Source organism: Anguilla anguilla, chromosome 8 (assembly GCF_013347855.1).
Source record: "Anguilla anguilla isolate fAngAng1 chromosome 8, fAngAng1.pri, whole genome shotgun sequence".
Taxonomy (NCBI): Eukaryota; Metazoa; Chordata; class Actinopteri; order Anguilliformes; family Anguillidae; genus Anguilla; species Anguilla anguilla.
This window is the reverse complement of record NC_049208.1, coordinates 1,138,831-1,165,067: the sequence shown is the minus strand read 5'-3', so window position 1 is coordinate 1,165,067 and position 26,237 is coordinate 1,138,831. Positions and strand designations below refer to the sequence as shown.

At 43.1% G+C, this 26,237-nt stretch overlaps 1 protein-coding gene across 9 annotated transcripts in view; it reads right to left on the bottom strand.

Moving 5' to 3' along the window:
• Positions 1 to 20,807, bottom strand: part of LOC118232831 (pituitary adenylate cyclase-activating polypeptide type I receptor-like) — a 34,193-nt gene extending 13,386 nt beyond the window's left edge. For 4 of the 9 annotated variants that reach the window (XM_035427981.1, XM_035427987.1, XM_035427988.1 and 1 more), the window contains exons 1-9: positions 20,069 to 20,387; positions 9,748 to 9,915; positions 8,681 to 8,786; positions 4,906 to 5,013; positions 4,548 to 4,648; positions 4,042 to 4,139; positions 3,072 to 3,204; positions 1,531 to 1,684; positions 949 to 1,009 (exon numbers count right to left, since the gene is read on the bottom strand). In XM_035427981.1, coding sequence (XP_035283872.1) covers positions 949 to 1,009; positions 1,531 to 1,684; positions 3,072 to 3,204; positions 4,042 to 4,139; positions 4,548 to 4,648; positions 4,906 to 5,013; positions 8,681 to 8,786; positions 9,748 to 9,801 — 815 coding nt within the window. In that variant the 5' untranslated portion in view covers positions 9,802 to 9,915; positions 20,069 to 20,387. The other 5 variants (XM_035427984.1, XM_035427985.1, XM_035427983.1 and 2 more) reach the window with 5 other exon arrangements.
• Positions 20,808 to 26,237: the final 5,430 nt, after the last annotated feature.

Here is a 26,237-nt window from a genome sequence, read left to right as displayed (position 1 = left end):
GAGCATTACTGGTGAAAAATAAAAATACATTTTTTTTTACCAGTTTTTACCAGGTAGTCAGATGTCTGTGGGAAGCGGCTAAAATGTCGTTGACTGTGTTTAATTCCAAAATAAAAGCACCTCACGCATTCATGTGGGTTCATCCCTGATTCTATCACTGTCAGTCAATATTTTTATTTTTTTTTAACAGCAAAAAAAGTTACTTTGACCGAAATACACCTTTCCCCTTTTTTAATAAATCCAACACTTTGACATCGAGTGTGAAACGCAGACCGGTTTATTGTGTGTGAAATCGGGTAGAGCTACAGTATCTTCATCCGGACACAAGCAGCCCCCACAGTAACGGTCTCAGTCGTCACGGCGACTCTGCCAGTCGAAACGCACTGTGATTTTTATCATTAGCGCCGTTTCCATAGGAACCGAGCTGCTGCAACACATGAATGTACTCTGTCGTCCGAAGAAACACAGGACTGGTCCACTCGAATCAGTGCGTCTCAGTTTAATATGCACACGCTATATTTGCTTCTATGCATTTAGCATAGATGCTTTCATCCAGGGAAGCCCACATCCTTCATACACAATCCATGCACACGGCTGGACAACTTACTGAAGCAATTCAGGAAGTACCTTTCTTTCTTTATTTTTTAACAGGGAAAGTTTGTGATGTGACAGTTTTGTGTCAGAAACCCTCACCGATGCACATACAGCAGTGGTTCTCAGTCCTGTTCCTGGAGATCTACCATCCTGTAGGTTTGCACTCCAACCCTAACAAAGCACACACCTCATTCAGCAGCAAGAGATCTCACTGAGCTGCTCATCAGTAGAGTCGGGTGTGTCAAACTAGGGCTGAAATAAAAGCCTGCAGGACGGTCACAGCTCCAGGAACAGGGAGGGTAACCACTGACATGCCGGAACATTCCATTCAGGAGAGAAAGAGCGAGCACGCACCCCGAGTCGTCGAAGTGAAGCCGGAGCACAGCCCAGATGGACACGCAGACGGTGGGCGTCCCTGGGGGAACAGAAAGATGAACATGAATATGGATATGAATATGAATGGCAATATCTACACGCCACGCTGTCAGTGTTCAATCTTCGGGGCTGCCATGTTTATTCATGCTCAAAATCCTCAGGTGAAAAGTAAGGCACTTAAATGACTTGCACGCACAGAAAGTATGAAATCCAGTAAGGCACATTTTACATAAACATTATTATTAATAATAATAATAATAATAATAATAATAATAATAATAATAATAACAATAATAATAATAATAATAATAATAATAATGTATTTATTGTAGCTTATTCATTATTATTATTATTATTATTATTATTATTATTATAAATACACAGTATATCTCAGGACAGTCCTTTGGGATTTTCCAGGGTGGTGGCTTCATGGGCTCAGGCCCAGGTGTCCCTTAAGAGTCAGAACTGGGCCCGCTACTCTTTTCCGCTTATATTAAATCTCTCGTGCCTGTCATCCTTGGTCTCGTAGTGCCCAAGGAGACAGCGGCGGAGGAGGCCTACCCCATCCGATGATGGTGTACCAGTAGAAGTATCTCCGCTCGGGGAAGAAGGTCTCCACCAGCAGGGTGAAGAGGTACAGCCCCTCGATGAACAGCCAGAAGTAGTTGGACATGACGCAGTAGTGGAAGAACACCATCACTGACTTACACGCCACCTGAGAGAAGAGACACGTCAGTCAGCCAATAAGGCTTCAGCTGAGGGGAGGGAAATGTCAAATCAGCCAATCGGGTTTCTCCCGAGGGGGGCGAGTGACTGCTACACTCATGTCAATCAGCCAATCGGATTTCTCCTAAAGGGAGAGAGAGAGAGAGGCCGGCCCAGGTATATGGGATACATGTAGTGCAGACAAAAGGGGCCGTCGATGTACACAGCACTGATACTGGAATGGGCAGGACCTTCAAACAGCCCTCATTGTAGCTCCGCTGACTCTTACACAGCAAATTCTCTCCAGTGCCACCCCCAGTACTCCCCAGGACGCCCCCTCCCTCCCCCAGTGCCAACAGTGGGGGTGGGAGCTTTATTATAATAAACCTCTCTTTGCACGAGTACCATCTCCACATGACAACATGTCAAATCTCATTAATAGCAAATTGGCACGGCAAATCATGCACCCCCCACTCACTCCCCTCACCCCCTGAACCACCCGCCTCCCCCCCCCTCCCCGACCCCCAATCCGTTCAGGCTCAGTAATGGGTCCTCGATCTGATGCGGAACACGGACGGTGTCGTTATGGGGTCCAGCCATCGCCATGGCGACGGGTCATTGTGGAGGGCTGATGGGGAGGGCGCTGGCCCCAGATACGGGCGAGCGTTGATGTGCTAATGCGGCACTAATGGGTGCTTTCTGAGCCCCGCTTCCCCCACGCACTCCGTGCCCTGCAAGGGCTTCTAATTAACCGCAGTCTGAGTCACGCAGCACGGACGCAGTAAAGCATTGTGGGATAGACTATGGGTAAGGGGCACGCAATCCCAAAATAAGGTCCGGTTTAAAACCAGCCGGACAGTCGTGGACGCGTCTGTCGCACAGAGAGAAAGAGAGATCAAAAGCAACGCGCTGGTTCGGGGTTAGATAATGCTCAGCTAGTGGATGGAATTCTGTATTCACCGAGTTCATGATCATAAGCAGGCCTGTCATGTGTTATGACAGCCTTAGAGTTTCAGCTTAGCGGTTTCATGTATTTGAATAAGCACGCACAGCATTTGAGTCTCACTCTGTAATGAAGTAAGACTGGTGTTTAAATATTAGCACACAGAATCTGCTAGCCGTGCTCTGCTATTTTAGTGTGTACTAAATAGTGATTACAGTGACTCACACTGTGTACTAAGTAGTGATTACTGTCGCTCACAGTGTGTACTAAGCAGTGATTACAGTGACTCAGTATGTACTAAGCAGTGATTACAGTGACTCACACTGTGTATTAAGTAGTGATTACAGTCGCTCACAGTGTGTACTAAGCAGTGATTACAGTCACTCACCGTGTGTACTAAGCAGTGATTACAGTGACTCACAGTGTGTACGAAGCAGTGATCGCTGTCACTCACAGTGTGTACGAAGCAGTGATCGCTGTCCTCCTCAGCATAGAGCACCCCGTCCTTTATGAAGACGGATATTGCTCTCAGGATGAACGACACAAACAGGTTCATGTGGATGAAGTTCCTGGTGCAGTGAAGTTTCCTTTAAAGCAAAAAAGGGGGGTGGGGGGGTGAATCAATATATTTATTAACAATACATATATATATATATATATATATATATATATATATATATATATATATATATATATATATATATATATGTTGAAATATATGGTATATGGTAAATATGTGATGTCTCTTTTTTAAATACAATGATCAAAATATTTAGCAGCAGTGTATTTTATAAAAACATGTTGACATAACTGAAGGTGGCAAAATTTTGTCCATATATTTTGGAGCACTGCAATATCAAATAATATATTTTATTTTTCATATATTTTCAGTCCGTCCATATCCATCGGGGTATTCATTCAAACATAATGACCCGTAGCCTTCAGAGGCTAGAAGCGTTAGCAGCGTGCCCCTCCGGCAGTGACTGTAGATGGCATCTGAACAGCCTCTCATAACTGAAGTAGCAGGATTGCACCCAAGGGATTGCAGGTTCAAATTCCAAAATGGGCCACTGTCACTGTACCTTTGAGAAAAGCACCTATCCTGAATTACTAAATAGACAGCTGTATAAAGGGACAGTGCATAAACATGTGAACCTGTGTAAGTAAAATGGTAAATGGACTGCATTTATATAGCGCTTTTATCCAAAGCGCTTTACAATTGATGCCTCTCATTCACAGAGCAGTTAGGGGTTAGGTGTCTTGCTCAGGGACACTTCGACATGCCCAGACAACCGCGCTTACCTCCTGAGCTATGTCGCCCCAAAATAAGTCTAATAAGTGAACTAACTATGAGGGGGGGGGGGGGGGGGGGGGGGGGGGCTAACAATGTCTCAATGGACTGAACCCGGCTTGCAGCTACTCACCGGAATCTGCAGAGAATGACCATTGCTGTCGTCAGGGAAACCAGAGAGGTGCTGTAGCCCACAGTGTACAGGGCTTTGACTGATGCATAGTACATATCCTATTGGATGGAGAACAGAGGCAGTCACCAGGAATTTCTGGTACTCAGACTGAATGATTTTTGAGCAAGAGCACCTGCATACAGTATTTCAGCTTTGATCACAGAATGATCACACAAATTTTGCATATAATTTAGTATTCTGCTTTTTGCTTTGGGATTCTGATTATGTATTCATTATTCTATTTTTTTCATTATACTTTTCCCCCTTTCTCTCCCCAATCTAGACTTCTCAATCACACACACACACACACACACACATATATATGCCAATTGCTGTTTGTTATCCAACTGTGGTTCATAAGCTGGGCTAGCACAGTAATGAGTCAGAGTGCACATTAACAGACCAGCCACTGGGGGGTGCTACTGAGCACTATGGTGCAGTGTATGTGCTGCTGAAAGTGAACTCACAGGCTTGGTGGCGTTGTCATCAAACAGACAGGCATCAATGTAGTGGGGAAAGGGCTCAGACCAGCCCTCCTCGGTGCAGTTCCTGCTAATCCTCCCCAGCTCTGAAACACACAGTCATTCATATAAACGTACACACACACACACGTTCACACACAGATGCACACAGACAGATACACACACACATACACACACACATGCACACACAGATACACACAGACAGATACACACACACACATACACACACACATGCACGCTCACACATATATACACACACACACATGCACACGCACACACAAACACACACTCATACACACACATACACACACAGAGACACACAGCTCTGACACGCGTAACTCACCATCATCGGGTCTCATAAACTCAAACAGCTCTGGGCAGCTGACCACCACCACCTCTCCCACAGCAGCAGACTGCCAGCAGGTGAGGTTATCCCACATCCACGGACACCCTGAGGAGAAAGAGGAAGCAAGCTCCAGAACTACTTCCTTATCTGACCACCAGGTGGCACTGCAGGCTAAAAATAAAACAATTAACACACTCACACACATACACACACTGTATACCCATAGATGTGGTATATCAGCAGTCCTGTATACTCATAGATATGGTATATCAGCAGACCAGTATACCCATAGATATGGTATATCAGCAGCCCTGTATACCCATAGATATGGTATATCAGCAGTCCAGTATACCCATAGATATGTTATATCAGCAGTCATGTATACCCATAGATATGGTATATCAGCAGTCCTGTATACCCATAGATATGGTATATCAGCAGTCCTGTATACCCATAGATATGGTATATCAGCAGTCCTGTATACCCATAGATATGGTATATCAGCAGTCCTGTATACCCATAGATATGGTATATCAGCAGTCCTGTATACCCATAGATATAGTACATGTTCTGTATGGATCCCTAAATGGAAGCTTTCATGGAGCTCATGAATATCAGTCTTATAAAGAAGCACAGAGCTTGCCATCCCAAGGCCTGAGTCGCCCTTAGAAGTGCTGGCCTATTTTCATAAATTTGTTTTTGTTTACTGAGCTGTTATTTTCTACATTCTGCCATGTTTCCTTTCAAAGGTTGAGGGAATATTTTCCATTTTTTCCCCAATTTAGCTCAAGCAAAAAAAATATTTTCTGGTTTTTAATCCCCAATGTAAAATGTCTCGTGAAAACCGGCTTTCAAGGGACATATTACAAAAATAAAGACTGGGTAGATTGATCATGGTCTGATGTATTTTTATCATTATTTCAGCACGTTTTGGTATTAAATGTGAAGAACTCCAGCATCACCACAAGCAACCTCAATCAAATTTGCCAGAATGTGTGATGTTTCAGTCCACTTTACTTTCTTCAAGACTACAAGACTGAGCTTTTTTAATGTAAGTGTATTCCAGTCAGGCCAATAAACTGAATTTAACAGAATTTAAACCTGAATTGAATTTAACTAATAGAAATAGATAGAGAGGCAGGAAAAGGAGAGTGACAGAGCTCTTAACTGTCCCAAAAGCAAAAAAGTTCAAACAGTTAACCAGTTGACTAAACAACAGTTAAACACTAACACAAGCAGTCAACCAGTCATGCAAGATACCACAAGCTGTGAAAACAAACCATTACCCAGTCAACCAAATTACAACAGAACAAAAACACAGTTAATCAGTCAACCAAATTACAACAGAACACACCACCCATAGGGACTCACAAAAAAAAGCACAAAGTAAATTAAACTGCTTTCAGGGAGCTCAGCGTAGCAGATGTCCTGACTGCACTGAAAAATATCAAATTAAATAAAATTATGTTGGGATATATACTGAGTTAGCTGAGGCAACAGCACACACTGATCCAGACAGAACAGGTCTTGTACTATGAGCCTGTGATAAACGCATTAGATAGCCTATAGGGCAGGTACAGTGCTGTCAGTGCTACTTGGTAGTACATGATAGATGCAGAAAGTATAGAGTAGGTAGGCTGTGGTCAGTGGGTTGGTAGTGGGTATAGAGCTGTAAGTATAGAGTAGGTAGGCTGTGGTCAGTGGGTTGGTAATGGGTATAGTGCTGTAACTATAGAGTAGGTAGGGTGGTCAGTGGGTTAGTAATGTGTATAGTGCTGTAAGTATAGAGTAGGTAGGCTGTGGTCAGTGGGTTGGTAGTGGGTATAGTGCTGTAAGTATAGAGTAGGTAAGCTGTGGTCAGTGGGTTGGTAGTGGGTATAGAGCTGTAAGTATAGAGTAGGTAGGCTGTGGTCAGTGGGTTGGTAGTGGGTATAGAGCTGTAAGTATAGAGTAGGTAAGCTGCGGTCAGTAGGTTGGTAGTACATGATACATGCTGTAAGTATAGAGTAATGGGTTAGTAGTGTATTCTACAGCAAAGGTAAACACCTACACCCTGAGAGCCCACCAGATGAGTTGTGTGTTGGACTTCTGCATTTTTAATACCCAAACTAGAGAGGAATAGACAGTGACCACTGTGAAAAATCTCCCTTTCAGGCAGTATCTCCATTTTTCCAGAGCCCAGACAACAGCGAAACATTCTTGCTCAGTGGTGGAATAGTCCCGTTCTGCCTTGTTCAACCTCCTACTTGCGTAAGTCGGGACCTCCTCAGTGCAGGGAAACCTTTTTCCGTCCAGCTGTCGCCGTTCCTCTCTGTCCTTTTCCGGCTGCTGTCCCAGGTGGTGACTCCACTGCTCTGCAGTTGACTGGCCAGATGAGGATGGACATTTTTAAGAATCATCTGTATCGCTTTTGTTTCTGTTATGTCTGGTTTCCACCGACAGAGAAGAGACCGGTACAAAATCCCAGATGGACTCTTTGTCCCCTTGAATCCGAGTTCTCATCCGCTCCTCCAGCTCATTCCCATAATCCCCTGAGAGAAAAGCTGAAAGCAACTTCTCCTCAAACGCTGCCCAGTTATGGATTTCCAGCCGACAAACATCCCACCAGCCCCAGGCTGTGCCATAGAGAACATTGACCAAAAGTTGCCAGAATTTCATCATCTGTGAGAGGATTCAACACAAGGGAATCATGGGGAGGAGAGGATCCTGACATTCTTTTTTCCTTTCAAAGGATGGAAACTGAAGTTTAAAGGGGCGTTTTCCCATGAACCTTCCCTTCAAGTCCACCTGAAAAGAAGAGTCAGTAGGGAATGGAACTGACTTAGGGATGACTCCAGACTACATGCCGGAATGCAAACGCTGCACCTGGAATGTATAAAAAGCAGGCTGAGAAGATGGAGGAACCAAAGGTTTGGTTTGGTTTGGACAGCTGTGGTTACAAGAGAGGGCTGGCGGATTGAGCTGGTGTGTTGTTTCAAGGAATGACTTCCTCAACCAGACTAAGGACTGGTCGGGTGCAGCTAAGGATTTCTTGCTGAAGATGGGGCCCATGGCTTCCTGAATCTCCCTAAACATCTGAGTTTGGAAATGATTCAGTTCGCCAGTTCAGGGTTAACTGTGTCCTCAGATGTTCAGCCTGACTGTCCATAAAGGACTGTAGCCGTTGCTCGTTCTATTGGTGGTTTTTAAGGAGGGTGTGTGAGAGTGTCGAGACTCACGTCTTTAAGGCCTTCCTTGTAAGATAATTGTTCCTCTTTTACGTTCCGAAGAGATGCTGGGAGGTTTTGCTGGGAGTAACCCCTCTGGGCCTCTATTCACATTTTGCCTTGCTGCAAGTTCGGAGGACTGTGGAGGTACAAGACAGGTATGTGCGCACAAATCCATGTCCAGCAGAAAATACTGAGTGTCTTGTCTTTGACACTCAAAAGGGGGTAGGCGGTGTGGCCGCACCCACGCTCCATCCCACTCCCGGTCAGAACCGGTCCTTACCGGGATTTTATGGTCATTCCCTTCATGTCCTTCAGAGGGCGTAGTAGCCACGGAGAGTTCCTCCATGTTCCCCAAAAGCATATTTTTCAATAAAGAGGCCATTTTAAGACCTTTAAAGTTGGAGTTCCTTTTTTATGATTTGGCAGTTGGTTGTTTGTTTCTTGTTATATTATTTTATCATTATTTTGAAGAGACCTCTCAGTTTGTTTTACAGGCTGGTTTAATTGTTATTTTTGTTACATACACACACACACACACACACACACACACACAAATCTCTTACTGTACTCCAGATCGTCAGAGGGCTCGTCATGGGCAATCTTCTCCATGCATTTCTCCTGTTCCCTCTTAATCACACAGTCAGAGTGTCCAGGCAGCATGCCTAAAACCTGCAACACCAGACAAAACACTGGTGCTGAACACACAAATCTACAGGGACCGCTGGTACTGAACACACAAACCTACAGGGACCACTGGTGCTGAACACACAAATCTACAGGGACCACTGGTACTGAACACACAAATCTACAGGGACCACTGGTACTGAACACACAAACCTACAGGGACCACTGGTACTGAACACACAAACCTACAGAGACCACTGGTACTGAGCACACAAATCTACAGGGACTCCTGGTACTGAACACACAAACCTACAGGGACCACTGGTACTGAACACACAAACCTACAAGGACCACTGGTACTGAACACACAAACCTACAGGGACCACTGGTACTGAACACACAAACCTCGGAACCCACAATGGACCGGAAGTCATTGACACACAAATTTGTCACAAACTACCAGTAAATTTCTTCCATCCATTCCAAAAAAGTTTGGGAACCACTGTAATAGAACATATTTCTCCAATATTCCCAAATTGGTTATGGGAACACTGTTTTGATTTTCCGGTGGATAAAAAAACAATAATAATAAAAAAAAATTAAACCATAGTTTGAAAGTTTGGCTTTTGATGGTTGTAAAAAAGAAAAGAAAAGAAAGAAAGGCTGTAACAAAGTTTCCAGAAAGTTTTGATTCTCCAGAACATTACTGCAACGTTCTGAAAATACTGTCATGATATTTTATCAAAAGCTGTTAACCGAACAGCCAAAATGCATGCAGCCTTAAGCACAAATCTAAAGAAATAATTACACATTATACACTGATCACTGACATTAAAAATAATTTGACAGTATTTATCAAATGTGCTATTACTAAGACATACATACATACATACAGTACATGCATGCATAGAAATATATGCCTTCATTAGGAGCAACTCTAAACTCTTCTTAAAAAAAACAATAACAGGTGAAACGCATCTTCGTCGGTGTCCTTGTTGGTGCTTACCACAGAGAGAAGAGCGCAGAACGCGAGTAGGCGTACTGAAATCACGACCGACATGTTTTTGTTGCTCCCCAAGTTCAAAAATTTCCGCGAGCTTGCTGTGTGTGTTCTGGGTGGTTCACAGAAAAGCGGACACTGGACCGATCTCTTTCTACAGCGTCACATCGGAATCTGAAACAGAAGCGGAAACAAATTAAACTCCCTCAAAAAACGAAACACACCACCCCGAACTTCGCAGTGTAATTTTGTTTCTTGTGAAAACGGCCTGCCAACTAATGTTTGTTATTCTAACTTTTATCAAATTTCAATTACATTTCCGTGTCGTTGAAATGCATCACTCCTGTTTTTCTGCACCCTGTGAGGTTTTTATTACACGCTTACAGACAGTCCTTATTCTCCAGGAGAAACAGCGTGCTGACCGTGTGCACGGCGCTGATGCTCGGTGGGACTTCAAAATATGAACCCAAGTTCACTTGGAATTATTAGAAACCAGGTAGACAGTACAATTGTAAGTGTTTAATCAACTGTGTGTTACGGGGGGGTACACACGGTAAAGTGCCATGCAGCTACCGTAGCCATTGTACACTTGCAATTTAGTCTTCTACCCTACCATCTCCCAAAGGAACGGAGCAACAAGATAAAATAAAATGAAAATCCCGTAAAGGTTATTTTATTTTAACTGTTTTTCAGCAAGTTAAGTGAAAATCTGTTGCGGAAATATGTCCCCCTCTGTATAAGTGTAACAGCTGTTGTAATTTTGCCGCCTCTGAGTTACAACAAGCAGTGTGCTTTTTGTTGCCCCCATATGTTTACAGAATGCCTTCTAAATTGAAAAGGAGGGAGTCAGAACCCAGGGAGGTCATGGAGAAGGCTTCATTTTTTTGAGAACGGGGACACTAAATGGGGTCGAAAACCATCTATATGTAGCGTCCTTAAGGGGAAACTTTAGACGTTTTAAACGGTCTTTAATATTTATTAAAGAAATTTAATTTTCTCATCAACGTGTTTGACTTTTTAAGTTGGTCCAGTGTTTGATGTTAAATGTGTTCAACTAATTAGCAATGGCATAGCCTCACCTGGATGCTCAAAGGGATTAATGGAGAGGAACTCGCCACCTGGCCACAGGCATGGCAGGGTTTAGGCAGTCTTTCTCCTGAATAAAGTAAAATGCTTCATAATATGGCCATGTGGCTGGTCTTGCATTGCCATTGGAAATGTGTTTCCTTGATTAATATTAATATGTGCAGGAAAAAAAAACCTGCGTTTGCACATTATAGGGCATTTTCATTAACTGCTATAATCATTCAACACCTCTGTTGGTGCGACTGTAACATAGGACGGCATGTCCTTTGGTTTTAAATGCATCCGACTCGATTAAATTATGAATGTAATTGCAATGACTTTTGAACTACTGAGATAGGAAAGCTATTTGAGGTTCAGTTTCATAGAGCTAGGCTACTTTTTTTTTTTTCTGAGTAAATGGGCAAAATCCAAAAACTGTTATATTTTTGGCGACTCTCCCCTACATATGTCCCTGTTGTACTCATATACTCTGTTAGAGTTTAATTAACACTGGACATTTTACTGTGTAGTGGACATTTTACATGCCGAGCATGCTTTGAACCTGTTAAATTTATCACTCCACTAATGCGGGAAGCGGCCATGCTTTCGTGTCTTTGCGAACGTGTCACGGCCGTTCAGCTGGTGCTAGGAAACGTGAGTGAGTGAGCCGGAGCCGGGAGAGGGAAAGGTGTTATTAATTCCGAACTTTTACCGAAATCTTTTCCGTCAGAGCCCAGCAGTGCACTTTGCAGACCTGGCATCTCAGAATTAGTCATCCGAGCGTGTTCCCGCAAACACATAAACGGATGAATCACTGACAACCGCCCACCCCTCCCCTCCCCTCAGGTACCAAATCCAATTACTTCCAAACCAGTACTGGTATGCTTTATCCAATAATAGCAGTCTTTATAGCAAACTGGGATATACAGAAGGGGGATGTCATCTGTCAATGCTGGACGATGTACAATTCCAAGAAAACAGAAAAGCCCGCAGATTATTACATCTGAAGAGGGAAAATGCGAACTGATGTTCAAATAAATCCACACGCAGACAAAAAAACAAAACAAAACAAAACATAAAAAAACAACTGCCGTCCTGTTGGATTGGGGTCAAAATGAACTCCGAAGGGATTGCCATGACCACTTTTCCCAAAGTTTTCCTCTTCAGTATTCCGAAGTATTCCTTGGTGGCAGATATTTTTTTTAATGTGCCCACGAACCAAACGTTTTTCACATCCTGTTTATGAAAGGGCACTTAAATAAGATGCAGCCACATGTAGACAAAGTAGATATTTTCTTAAAGCTTTTACTATTCTTTTACAATTTTTGATGTGTCTAAACAATACTTTTTCCCCCACAATCAAAGGGCCAAGTGTAAGTATGGCGGACAAGCTGGTTTTAGGATGCAGCTGCAGGATATTAGATTATCATTTTAATCTCAGTGTGTGTCTGTAAGCCAGGAGGGACTTGATCTGGCTTTCTTAAGATTTGTAACAAATTATGTGGACAAAGATGGTTAATAATTCAGGAAATCTCTCAGTCGTGGCTTGTGCAAAATTAGTAGTAAGAAAAGGTACTTTTCAGCTGCACAGGAGAGTAAGAATGTAATCACCATGACAGAAGGGAGTGGAAACTCTTTCTAAACGTCAGACATATGAATGCATATTTTCCATGAATTATCATTATTCCTTTTTTTGTGTGAACACTCTTATAATGTAGATGTGCTCAGCATCCTGGAGCAAGATGCAGAAGTTTGAGCGAGTGTGTAAGTTTTTAGCTCAAGGTTTTTTTCAGGGATGTTCAGAGAGATTAGTGACAGGCTTTCAGCTTTCTCTGTGTGGATGAAAGAATATCTGAGGGATTTCTGTCACAGTTAATGAACCGAATTTCCATTTTACTGGTGCCTCATGCTCACCTCCTACACTGTGTGTGTGTGTGTGTGTGTGTGTGTGAGAGAGAGTGTGAGTGTGAGTGTGTGTGTGTGTGTGTGTGAGTGTGAGTGTGTGTGTGTGTGTGTGTGTGTGTGAGAGAGTGTGTGTGAGTGTGTGTGTGCGTGTGCGTGTGTGTATACATGAGGGATTGTGTGTATGTGTGAGTGAGTGAGTGAGTGTGTGTGTGAGGGATTGTGTGTGTACACATTTGGTTTCCAATTTCATGATCTCTGATATATTATGAGTGCTATATGCCACAATGGTGAGGGAAAGTCACATATATCCAGGGTTCGACTGGTACATTAACTGATGATTTACTTTACAAAGCAACCCAGCCTGCTGAATAAAACAACCCAGCCTTCTGAACAAAGCAACCCAGCCTGCTGAACTAAGCAACCCAGCCTGATGAACAAAGCAACCCAGCCTGCTGAATAAAACAACCCAGCCTTCTGAACAAAGCAACCCAGCCTGCTGAATAAAACAACCCAGCCTTCTGAACAGAGCAACCCAGCCTGCTGAATAAAACAACCCAGCCTTCTGAACAAAGCAACCCAGCCTGCTGAATAAAACATCCCAGCCTTCTGAACAGATCAACCCAGCCTGCTGAATAAAACAACCCAGCCTTCTGAACAAAGCAACCCAGCCTGCTGAACAAAGCAACCCAGCCTGCTGAACAAAGCAACCCAGCCTGCTGAACAAAGCAACCCAGCCTGCTGAACAAAGCCAGCGTATCTGCGTGTCACATAATGGGAAGGAAGTCTGGTAATGCTAACGATAATCTGATTTCTCGTTCTGTGGGAAGTTCACCTCTTATCTGCGCATAGAGAAAGAGAGAATTAATCAGGCTGTTATGCTTATGAAGCATGAAATATATTTCACTATTCATCTGTATAGCAACCAGTCAGCCATCAATATACACCTTACCTCCCCCCCCCATCTAATTCACCACACCAGCGACAACGACACTGAACGCACTTCTTTGTGGATTTGTTTTGTGTATCTTGGGTTTGTGTGTCATTAGCATGGCGCAAACCACTGGCTCACGTCTGTGTCAAATTTAAACGTGCTTTATGCGCACTTGTGATGCCGAATCAGAGGTTATGTAATAAGACTAAGTGCAATATGGATGATAGATTATGGATTTGTAAAATCCATAAAGCTTAACATTTTTTTAAGCTTGCTTTGTTTTGGCTGATGATTAAATCATCAACCAATACAAAGCAAGTCACAAATGTCAGTCACCCAACAAAAGAGCACTTGGGACTGGCAGCAGCACTGTATTACATTTCACCCTTTAAGGTGGAAGATCACAAATACATGATTAGAATGTACTTAACAGTGATGTAACAATCACTACTGGTAATTGAAACCAATGGAGTTCTAGAACACTGACTTAGAATTCTGGAAAAAAAAATCTGAAAAACCTTCAACGGGTTAAAGTGTTTGTTTAATCATGCAGTACAGTTTTATAATTCCTTTTTCCAAATATCTAAACTGGAAAAATATAAAATAGCCTTTTAAACCCTTTAAGGTGTAAGATCACAAATATGCAGTTAAAATTTTCTTAACTTAGCATTCTAATGCTGATGTGACATTTGCTGATGTGAAAGCGGTGAAGTTCTAGAACACCGACTTAGAATTGTGAAAAACAAAAACATTCCAAAAGACTTACTCTACAGTGGGTTAAGCGATGTGTGCCTTCTGAGCAGGAGATCAGGAGCTGTGGCATCACATGTCCGCCCTGTAATGGGTATTCCCTCTAAGCTCACTTCTGATTGGCAGCCCACCAAAAGAAAACACTGCTGATTGGTTAAAATTTAAATTGCCATGTTGCCTAGGTAAGCAAGACGGTATCCAAAAGACAAATACCAAATCCTCATATTGTTTGCACTATAAGAATTTCTCGGTTTCACGCTTTAAAAAACTTAACTGAATTAATTATTATTGTTTGGATTGCATAGCATCTGTAAGCAAGTCCCTATTTTAGAATTGTCTATTTAAATAACAGTTACTGAATTATTATATTTAGTAATTGTAAAATTATTTCATTTATGTTGACCTTTTTGCCACCACTGATATAAGACGTTTGTCTGGTCCAAAGATTTTAAAACAGTGTATCACCTCTCATATATATATATATATATATATATATATATATATATATATATATATATCTTGTTTAAGATTATTAATGCTAACTGATCAAGCTCAAATAATTATACTCAATTAAAGTTCTAATTCTACTAATGTAGAAATAATTACCCAAAGCGGCATTGATCACTTGTCATAGCTAATAATACTTAAATATTAGGCTCCTATGTTAATGTAGTTATACCTCTGATCTAATACGCTCACTGTTCATTTATGAACAAACAAAAAAATGAGTATGTAGTTCAGTGTTCAATGAAATAAAAAAAGACTGTGAGACTAATCTGGGGGTTCACTGGTTAGGAAACTGGGCATGTAATTCAGAGGTTGCAGGTTTTATGCCATGGTGGGGCACTGCTGTTTCAATTTTTACAAATTTTCATCATATATACATCACAATTCATTACTTTCCCAATGGTGTATGTGTTTATGTATGTGTGTGGGCATGTATGTGAATTTAACCATGCTCACGCTTGTGTGCATGTGTGCGTGTGCATTGGCATCTACGGGCTTCACATATACAATCCATTTTCAAGATCACTTAGGCAACAGCATCACAGATATAGATTTAATTTACTGACGCATGACCATGCATGTGTCCATGCTCGTCAGTTCAACCGTGTGCACATTTGTGCGTGCATGTCTGAGTGCATGTCTAAGTGTGTGTGTGTGTGTGTGTGCGTGCATGTCTGAATGCATGTGTGTGTGTGTGTGTGCGTGCATGTCTGAGTGCATGTTTAAGTGTGTGTGTGTGTTTGTGCGTGCATGTCTGAATGCATGTTTAAGTGTGTGTGTGTGTGCGTGCATGTCTGAATGCATGTTTAAGTGTGTGTGTGTGTGTGTGTGTGCACGTGCATGTCTGAGTGCATGTCTAAGTGTGTGTGTGTGTGTGTGCATGCATGTCTGAGTGCATGTCTAAGTGTGTGTCTGTGTGTGTGTCCGTGCATGTCTGAGTACATGTCTAAGTGTGTGTGTGTATGATTGTGTGTGTGCGTGCATGTCTAAGTGCATATCTGAGTGTGTGTGTGTGTGCGTGCATGTCTAAGTGCATGTCTGAGTGTGTGTGTGTGTGTGTGTGTGTCTGAGTGCATGTCTAAGTGTGTGTGTGTGTGTGTGTGTGTGCGTGCATGTCTGAATGTGTGTGTGTGCATGCATGTCTAAGTGCATGTCTGAGTGTGTGTGTGTGTGTGGTGTGTGTGCGTGCATGTCTAAGTGTGTGTGTGTGTGTGTGCGTGCGTGCGTGCATGTCTGAGTGCATGTTTAAGTGTGTGTGTGTGTCTGTGCATGTCTGAGTGCATGTCTAAGTATGTGTGTGTGTGTGTGTGTGCGTGCATGTCTGAATGTGTGTGTGTGCATGCATGTCTAAGTGCATGTCTGAGTGTGTGTGTGTGGTGTGTGTGCGTGCATGTCTAAGTGTGTGTGTGTGTGTGTGCGTGCGTGCATGCATGTCTAAGTGTGTGTGTGTGTGTGTGTGTGTGCGTGCATGTTTAAGTGCATGTCTGAGTGTGTGTGTGTGTGCGTGCATGTCTGAGTGTGTGTGTGTGTGTGCATGTCTAATTGTGTGTGTTTAAATGTGTGCTGGCTGCATGCACAGTCTGTGAATCAGACTTCCTATTGGTGGTGAACATTCATCCTCAAACATAAGACATCAATAAGCACTTAACCATCCTATTCCTCCAACAAACGCCTCTTCCAATGCCACATTTAACACCCCAACATTCCAAGACTATTGTTTTCTTTGCCTCCTCTGACCACACATGCCCACACAGCGAATACACAGACCTGCTTCCAGGCCCAGACCACACAGCAGCAGCAGCACCTCCCACCCTCCAGCACAATAAACACAAGGTTGTCACTCAAAGTGGGAAAGATGAGGGCGGGGCAGGGCCGTGGTCAGTTTCATGTCAGGGCAGTCAATTTTCAAGATAAGTAAGCAAGTAAATTAAAATTCAATTCATGAATTGAAAAAATGCACACACACATGCATGCACACACACACTGTGTCTGTGTGTGTGTGTGTGTGTGTGTGTGAGGCTGTATATACATTTTTTATGAATGTTTTATTGTGTAGATGAAATGAATGTGATGAAGTGGAGGGGCTGGCAGGCTAGTATTTCACTCCTGGGATGCCGCCATGGGCAGTGGTTTCTTTGATTGATGGCGGGATGGATTCACTGTGGAGCACGCGCAGCGACGGAGTCCCTCACTGGGTCCTCCAAATCCCCACCCCCCATCTGTACCAGATCCCCGGCCACAAAATTCCTCTTGTTGCACTGGGACAGTCAAATTACACCTCCAGAGCTTAGAATTATACACTGTAAAATGTGTGGCGTACAATCAACTCTCGTAGAGAGCCCATTTTACCGGGATACACCCTGTTGGACTCATATTAATTTAAGAGTTTAATTAAAATGGAGCATTTCACTATGTGGGATTCCACCTTACAGTTTCCCTTCCAATATGAGGAAGCTGTTTTTTCTGTATCTGTTTGCAGTGCAATAATGAACACAGCATGTTCAAACTAATGTAGGGGCAATTCAAAAACCATGCAATGCTATGATATGGAGGCTAGTGTCATAAACCTACACTGCCTACAAAGCAGAATCTCGTGCTTTTAAGATCTTGCCTTCTAAGAATTTTGGGAAATTTTGGAAATCCTGCTTGTGTCAATTCTGACTGCTGCTTGCTAACCATACCCCTAATGAGCCCACACACACACACACAAGTACACATACACACACACAGCTTGGTTTAGCAATGAGAGTGGAATTAACCCAGACGTGGTTCAACATTAAGGCTAATGCCAACACAGACATACTCACTGAAATCATTTTCATGCCCCAGACAGCTGCCAACAATGCCACTGCACACAGAAACACACATCCTGAAACACACACACAAACAAGTGCGCACAGATCAACACAATCTACAAGCACACAAACATGCACACAGAAACACACATCCTGAAACACACACACAGATGAGTGCGCACAGACCAACACAATCTACAGTCACAAGAACACGCACACAGAAACACACATCCTGAAACACACACACAAACAAGTACGCACAGACCAACACAATTTACAGTCACATGAACATGCACACAGAAACACACATCCTGAAACACACACACAGATGAGTGCGCACAGACCAACACAATCTACAGTCACAAGAACACGCACACAGAAACACACATCCTGAAACACACACACAAACAAGTGCGCACAGATCAACACAATCTACAAGCACACAAACATGTACACAGAAACACACATCCTGAAACACACACACAGATGAGTGCGCACAGACCAACACAATCTACAGTCACAAGAACACGCACATAGAAACACACATAAAGCCATGCGTAGACGGTCACATGCACCTGTGTATTAAAACAGACACATTCTCACCCACACTAACGCATACACACGGTCATAAAAACACCCACACTAACGCATACACACGGTCATAAAAACACCTGTGTTCACATACCGATACACATGCGCAAAAATATCACGCATACAGGCACCAATGTAAAAAAAAAAAAAAAAGCCCACAGACACATATACACACTCAGCAATATGGTTACCTCATAAGGTTCATAGAAATCAGCAAGTGGATCCTAATTGATTTACCAAAACACAGTCACAGATCCCAAGGTCACAGATGTCGTTTATACATACAGAGGCTCTATATGCCTGAACAGGAACATTTCAATCCGTTCAGTACCCGGGTCTAAGGAACCGTTATGTTCCGGCTGTGCTCTTTTAAAACGGATAAAAAGCCGAACATTGGCTATGATGCATAGCCAATGCTTCACCCGATGCCGATATTATTGCCTGGAACGTGACATTTTCATTTTTTAGACCGCATAACAACGAACATGTACAGCAAGTCACTGTATGTTCAGCTTTCACTATGAGACATTGTTGCAATCAACATAATGCACGTGGGGTGGGGTGGGTGGGGGGGGGGGGGGGGGTAAATATACGTTTTCAATGGATGACTAAAGATTAACTACGGAATGATATGAAATTAAATTCAGAATGTAAGTAAGTGAAGAATACTGTGGCAACAAAAGGTTTCAGTATCTAAAAAAGGATCATTCACACAGATTGGTATTAATAAGGTCTTCCTTACACTCCGTCTTCCTAGCACTTCGCGTTCTAGACGGAAACACTCCTGTATCCTTTAGAAAAATCGATTTGAATTCACTTAGGATGCCTTCAATTCACCTCGCATCGCGGCCATAGGTAAAGCAAAAAAAAAAAAAACGTATACTATCAAATCAACTTTGGCCAAAGCCCTATTGTGTCAAACGGTATGTATTTGGGATTCGAACCCAAAAGCCTATACCTCCTAACAAGGAATGTCATAAATACGGTTACTGCAGTGCAAACTTGGGTTTCAGTTATGGTGCACAAAAGCGATAAATTAATTTGAGCTGATTAACTTCCCTACACCTTCATATTTTCCGCTTGGTGCGAGAAAGGCATTCTCCGCGAAGAAAGACAAGGACGTACTCCCTCAGGAGCATTAAATAGCCAAGCCTTATCGACCAACATCTTTCGTTTATTCGTTCCATCCTTTAATCGTGTGTTTACACCACATAAAAATAACACCAGACGCTGCAAATTGTAGGCGCATTGGCGTTTGGTGCACGCGCTGAAACATCGCACAAAATCAAATACTCCCGGGAGACGTGCAGCTCGTTTACAGATACCGCAAAACAGAGCGCCGAGAAGCAAACCAAGAAGACTGGATGTAACGAGGCGTAGCCGACTCGTCTTTCAGACTTATTCAGGAACATATCAATGTTTTAGAGAACAAATTACATCACCCACTATGAATGCCCTAGATACGACATATATGTAAAATCAAGACTACTTACATATAAGCCGCATGCTAAACCACTTTCCCCGTCTTTCAACAAAGCCCTTGCGTGGCGCGTTGCTCTACTACATTAGAATGCAAAACAGTCTATGCAGAACGCCACCCCTAGCGACTGCGACCACGCCGAGATGAGTGTTGCCAATTGCGCGTTTTCTAAGCAAAAAAAAAAAAAAAAAAAACAACCGTTGCCATTACGTTTATAAATTGGCTCACCCGCTGAGGTTGAATTGCCTGAATAAATATATCGCTCGTGTTCTGAAAGAAGAAATAAGCAGTGCAGAACCTCACCATTGCAACACAGATCTCTCAATGCGCGGAATCAGTGGCACGAACACCTCCGCGGTTCGAGCTGAATTCGCTCGCGCAGAACACCAGGTCGTTCGGAATGGGGAGGTCGTCCACCAAGTACAGACAAACCGCCCCGCGCGCTGTGGCGTTCCTGTCAGGAGTTGCGGGGGTGTGCAGTGACTCCTTTGACCCCCCCCTTTAGAAACTTAAAGGGTTGACACCACAGATGTCGACGACAGCAAACCGTTCACGTTAGTTCCAGACATCATAATCTGACTACTTTAATAAAGTACGATATTCAGCCGCAAATTATTAAAGAACATACTTCTCGCCACCGATAAAGCCCAAATCCTGACGTATGCTGTGGTCCATGCAAAATCTTAGGCTAGGTAATTGGTCATAAGTGGGAGTTGACGTACGATGTCCTAAAAACATTTCGATAAACCTTACATATGTCTTTACTCCCAGACAAGACCCCTCCGCAAACCATTGCTTGCGAAGATGAAGCCTACTCCATACGCGCCCCCGAAGCAGATGTTCAGCGCCTTGGGCTAGCCAATGAAATCATCCTGCCGCACGATAATGCAGCGCGTGTACATACTACGGACATGAAAAACAGAAGGAAACACTGAAATCAAACCTTAGTGTGTTTTTCTTATTATATATGGGGTTAAGTGCTGATTAGCAAAGCAGGCTCCCTAGATGGCAACGAAAAAACGTGCGACGCGCAAGAGATCGGAGCGAGAGAGAGAGAGAGAGAGAGAGAGAGAGAGAGAGAGAGAGAGAGAGAGAGAGAGAGAGAGAGAGAGAGAGAGAGAGAGAGAGAGAGAGAGAGAGAGAGAGAGAGAGAGAGAGAGAGAGAGAGAGAGAACCTACTTCAGAGAACTTTGGCCAGCACCTATACAAATTAGACGAATTAGGCTTAGTGATCTGCGCTCCGTTTGTTTTATGTCTAACGCAACGTCTGCACACCCCAGCGTGCAGTACAGGTGATGGGGCTCACACGAGCGCGTCGAATCAGCACCTCGGACAGGGACAGGAAAGAAAGCGGCCTTGGTCATGTTTTTTTTTCTCTACATTTTATTTCAGTTAATTTACTTTTGCTGCTTTTAATTCTATATTTAATGGCGCGGTGGTGTCTCGGTATTCATTTTGCAATTTGCTTTTGTGAATGTCGACGACACAAAGGCCATTATGATAATAATATGAGCATAATATTTTAGTATAGTATTTTTATCATTAATTTAACAAGTAATCTATCTATCTATCTATCTATCTATCTATCTATCTATCTATCTATCTATCTATCTATCTATCTATCAGTATTATTATTATTATCATCATTATTAATTATATTATTATTATTATTATTATTATTATTTGTGATTGTGCTGCATTGGGTTCGTGCCTGCTGTTTTATTATTGCAAGCAGTGTCTCACAGTAGTCAGTGTGACTCAGTTTGATTATTAAAAGATAAATCAGTACGATGTATCATTACGATAAATATGCACGAGGTTATTAGGAGTTGCAAGGGAAGTAACATGTGAACATTTTTCTTTCATCATAAATCTTATGCTTATCATAAGATGGATGTGTACTTGTTCTCCAAACGCATGCATACTTGTTTTAAAGTTATTTTTCTGAGAGTAGACAAAAGGAAATTCTATATACTTTTAACATTAATCGTTGGAAAAGTCATACAGTCTCTGTCTCTGTCTCTCTCGCACGCACTCTGCTTTTCTTTTTCTATACTCCTACACACCAAACCAGACAGCACTGAATCACTTCTGAGGGATTTTAGAATTCTAACGGGAGCCAGCAAAAAATAAATAAATAAATAAAAAATCAAAATAAGGAGTTTAATCGTTCCGGTTTTCCTTTGAGTATCAGCGCGCAAATCAAACAGTACTCTGCGGCAGCGCACACAAATACATCAATGTCACCGACGGAGAACTTCGCAAAGCCAGAATGCGTGAGGGACTTAATGAGTCTATTAACATTCCACAAACTGTATGACTAAATTCTCATTCAGTCCTCCCCCTCCTTTTCACTTGCGCACTCATTTGTACTAATTTATTAACTCTTGCTCTCACTCATTTATTCACTGGTGTGCACCCTCTCTTTTCTAGTATCCTCATTCTATTGCTCATTCGCAGACTTTTTTCTTCCTTATCTCGTTTGCCAACTCGCACGCACGCGTCAGTTAATCTTCCTCATGCGTCGTTGTGCCACATCCGAACGCGGCGTGTCTTGTTTTTACAAATCCTTTTAGCTTTTAGCATCGTGCTGTGACAGAGGGAGACATTATGAATCGGGTACTGTCGAGAAGAGGAAACGATGAGGAGGAAGACGTTGCTATGGTTACCCCAAGATTTCAATGCCGTTGGACTGAGGACCGGGATGGGGAGTCGAGGGCAAAAAAAAAAAAAAAAAGAGAGACAGAGTGAAAAAAAAAATCCAACGATTAGCAATGAAAGGAAAAGAGCAATTGGATAGCATCAGTCACAACCTGGCCTTTGCCCAGTGTAAACACAATAACTGACCAAAAAGAGTTTTGGCGCGAGAAGAGAGCTGCCATCAACGGTCCCTGCACGCGGGCGTCTCCTTAATCATTAACCGAACATGATTAACGACGTCCTGCTCGGGGCTACGAGCGCAGATTCAGCCACGGCACGTGTTTTGTTGGTGGAGATAAAAATCTATATGAATAAAGTTTGGGTAGGCACAGGCTACTTGTCTTAGAAGGTCAACAATGACAATTTCCCTCCTCTCTCACACACACACAAACACACACACGTCACAAAACCAGATTAATTCATAAAGCTGCCTGGCATTTCAAAAAGTGCGAATTGAGGAAATTGTAAACGAGTTAGGCAGTTAATTTCAAGAAACAATTTTAATTGGGTAAAATTTAGTTGCGAGTGTCATCTAGCTAACTCGTTAACATCACACTCAGCGAAACCATACACACACACACACATGCTCACACGCATGCACATACACGTAACACACACACGCACACACATGCACATATGCTCACACACACACACACACACACACACACACACACACTAGTTATGTAATTCCATTCACAGTCCATGTGTTAGAGCCCTAGCAGTTTGTGATTCACTGCCCAGGCGAAGCTGTGTCCTTTTCTCTTCGCACTACACACAGGAAGTTGAACGGCACTGGGGACATGGGGGTAATGTAACGCGTCATCAAGTAATTTTGAAGGAGCTAAAATTTTTTTTTTTGTTTTTATGTTTTAATGTTTTTTCTATGATATTTACTTATATTCACATGTATTTCCTTTTAATATCCTTTTTAGTACTGTGATCATCTCTTGTGATTATGTGAAACTATTGGCAGTGCAGCACAAGAAAAAATTTAAATCAGGCTGTAAAGTATCATCAAATTGTTTCATATTGTAAATGCCGAAATTTAATATAATATCATGTTTTGGATGCTCCAGTGCTCTGACTTACTGGTGGCTATAATGGAATTGGAGCTTGTTCAAAATTAAAGATCTCCAGCTGGATTTCAGGAACCAGCCCCTGCCCCATCCCCGTCCCACCAGCCCCTGCCCCACCCCCCGTCCCACCAGCCCCTGCCCCACCCCCCTCCCACCAGCCCCTGCCCCATCCCCGTCCCACCAGCCCCTGTGATTCTTTGTTGTGTTTCCTGTCGTCGAGGATGAAATAAAAAAAGTGCTTGTTCAGCAGAAAGTACGTCCCGGAGGACGGGTGATTCACCAGACCGGGCGGCGTGGTCCAGTACTGGAGTAAGAAGGGTGTGTGTGTGTGTGTACGGAGTGTGGCACAGTGGGTAAGGAACTGCGCTTGTAACCGAAAGGTAGCAGGTTCGATTCCCGGGTAAGGACACTGCCGTTGTACCCTTGAGCAAGGTACTTAACCTGCATTGCTTCAGTATATATCCAGCTGTATAAATGGATACAATGTAAAGTGCTATGTAAAAAGTTGTGTAAGTCGCTCTGGATAAGAGCGTCTGCTAAATGCCTGTAATGTAATGTAATGTAATGTGTGTGTGTGAGTGTGTGTGTGTCTGTGCGTGTATGAGTATGCATGTGAGCATGTGCATGTGTATATGCATGCGTACGTGTGTGTGCATGTGTGAGTGTGTGTGTGAGTGTGTGTGTGTCTGTGCGTGTATGAGTATGCATGTGAGCATGTGCATGTGTATATGCATGCGTACGTGTGTGTGCATGTGTGAGTGTGTGTGTGAGTGTGTGTGTGTCTGTGCGTGTATGAGTATGCATGTGAGCATGTGCATGTGTATATGCATGCGTACATGTGTGTGCATGTATGAGTGTGTGTGTGTCTGTGCGTGTATGAGTATGCATGTGAGCATGTGCATGTGTATATGCCTGGTTACGTGTTTGTGCATGTGTGAGTGTGTGTATGAGTGTGTGTGTGTCTGTGCGTGTATGAGTATGCATGTGAGCATGTGCATGTGTATATGCATGCGTACGTGTGTGTGCATGTATGAGTGTGTGTGTGTCTGTGCGTGTATGAGTATGCATGTGAGCATGTGCATGTGTATATGCCTGCGTACGTGTTTGTGCATGTGTGACTGTGTGTATGAGTGTGTGTGTGTCTGTGCGTGTATGAATATGCATGTGAGCATGTGCATGTGTATATGCCTGCGTACGTGTTTGTGCATGTGTGAGTGTGTGTATGAGTGTGTGTGTGTCTGTGCGTGTATGAGTATGCATGTGAGCATGTGCATGTGTATATGCATGAGTACGTGTGTGTGAGTGTGTGTGTGTGTGTGTGTGTGTGTGTGTGTGTGTGTGTGTGTGTGAGTGTGTGTGTGTGTGTGTGTGTGTGTGAGTGTGTGTGTGTGTGTGTGTGTATGAGTGTGTGTGCGCACATGCACACACACACACACATGCACACGTACACGCACACACACACACCCTCCAACACTGCTCTCTGGGCATCCTGTAAGCCCCATAATGTTGATGTGAGGTTAAACTGAATGAAGCATTTCTGTTTAAATGTAAGAGTTGGGGGCCTGTGTTTGACAGTTTGTTTCAGTGCAGCCTCTCTGTGGAATTTATGATTCAGCCAACATTTGTAGTCATTAATTAAGCTGGCCCATATGCTTTCCTCCAAGGTCATTTTATTTATTTAATATGTCTGAAATCCCGGGTTGGATGTATGCCTTTTTTACAGTGAAATTTCGGTTCCGTTCCTGTTCCGTTTCCTGTCCCTTCCTGATACAAACTGTTATCTTCGCCAATATCCCTCAGCCACAGCTCGTTTCTCTTTATGTTTATGTTTTTTTTGTGTTCACTCTTGAAGCAAGTCGAAATGTCAGAGTAACCCATTATCTCCCCTTGTGATTTCTTTGACGGAGCTCAGCTGGCACCATATGGATGTTTCAGCATGTTGAAAGTGTTTTTTTATTTTTTATTTTTTTTTGTTCGACTTCCTCATAGCAAGAAGACAAAAAGAATTATGTCACCATGGAAACTGGCTCGGTTCCATCCTGAAGGAGGACGGGCGAAGGGGAAAGGCCATGGAAAACAGTGCATTATCGAAATTTTAACATCCTCCGAAAGGTTTTTCTTAAAGGGGCAGTTCACACAAAAAATGAAATCAAGGTATATTTTCACTTACCCAGAGTACTGTCTGTCCATCCACATAGGTTCAACACCTCTGCAAATACTGTATAATGCTATGGTTACTCATGAACTTCCACCAAGCTGTACACTTGTGTACAGTTTCACTGAGAACTACCATTCCTACCAAAGCATGTGCCTGTTGGAGCAGAGTCTTGTGCGGGTGGACAGGTATGACACCTGAATGGTGGTGATGCGGGTGGACAGGTATGACACCTGAATGGTGGTGATGCGGGTGGACAGGTATGACACCTGAATGGTGGTGATGCGGGTGGACAGGTATGACACCTGAATGGTGGTGATGCGGGTGGACAGGTATGACACCTGAATGGTGGTGATGCGGGTGGACAGGTATGACACCTGAATGGTGGTGATGCGGGTGGACAGGTATGACACCTGAATGGTGGTGATGCGGGTGGACAGGTATGACACCTGAATGGTGGTGATGCGGGTGGACAGGTATGACACCTGAATGGTGGTGATGCGGGTGGACAGGTATGACACCTGAATGGTGGTGATGCGGG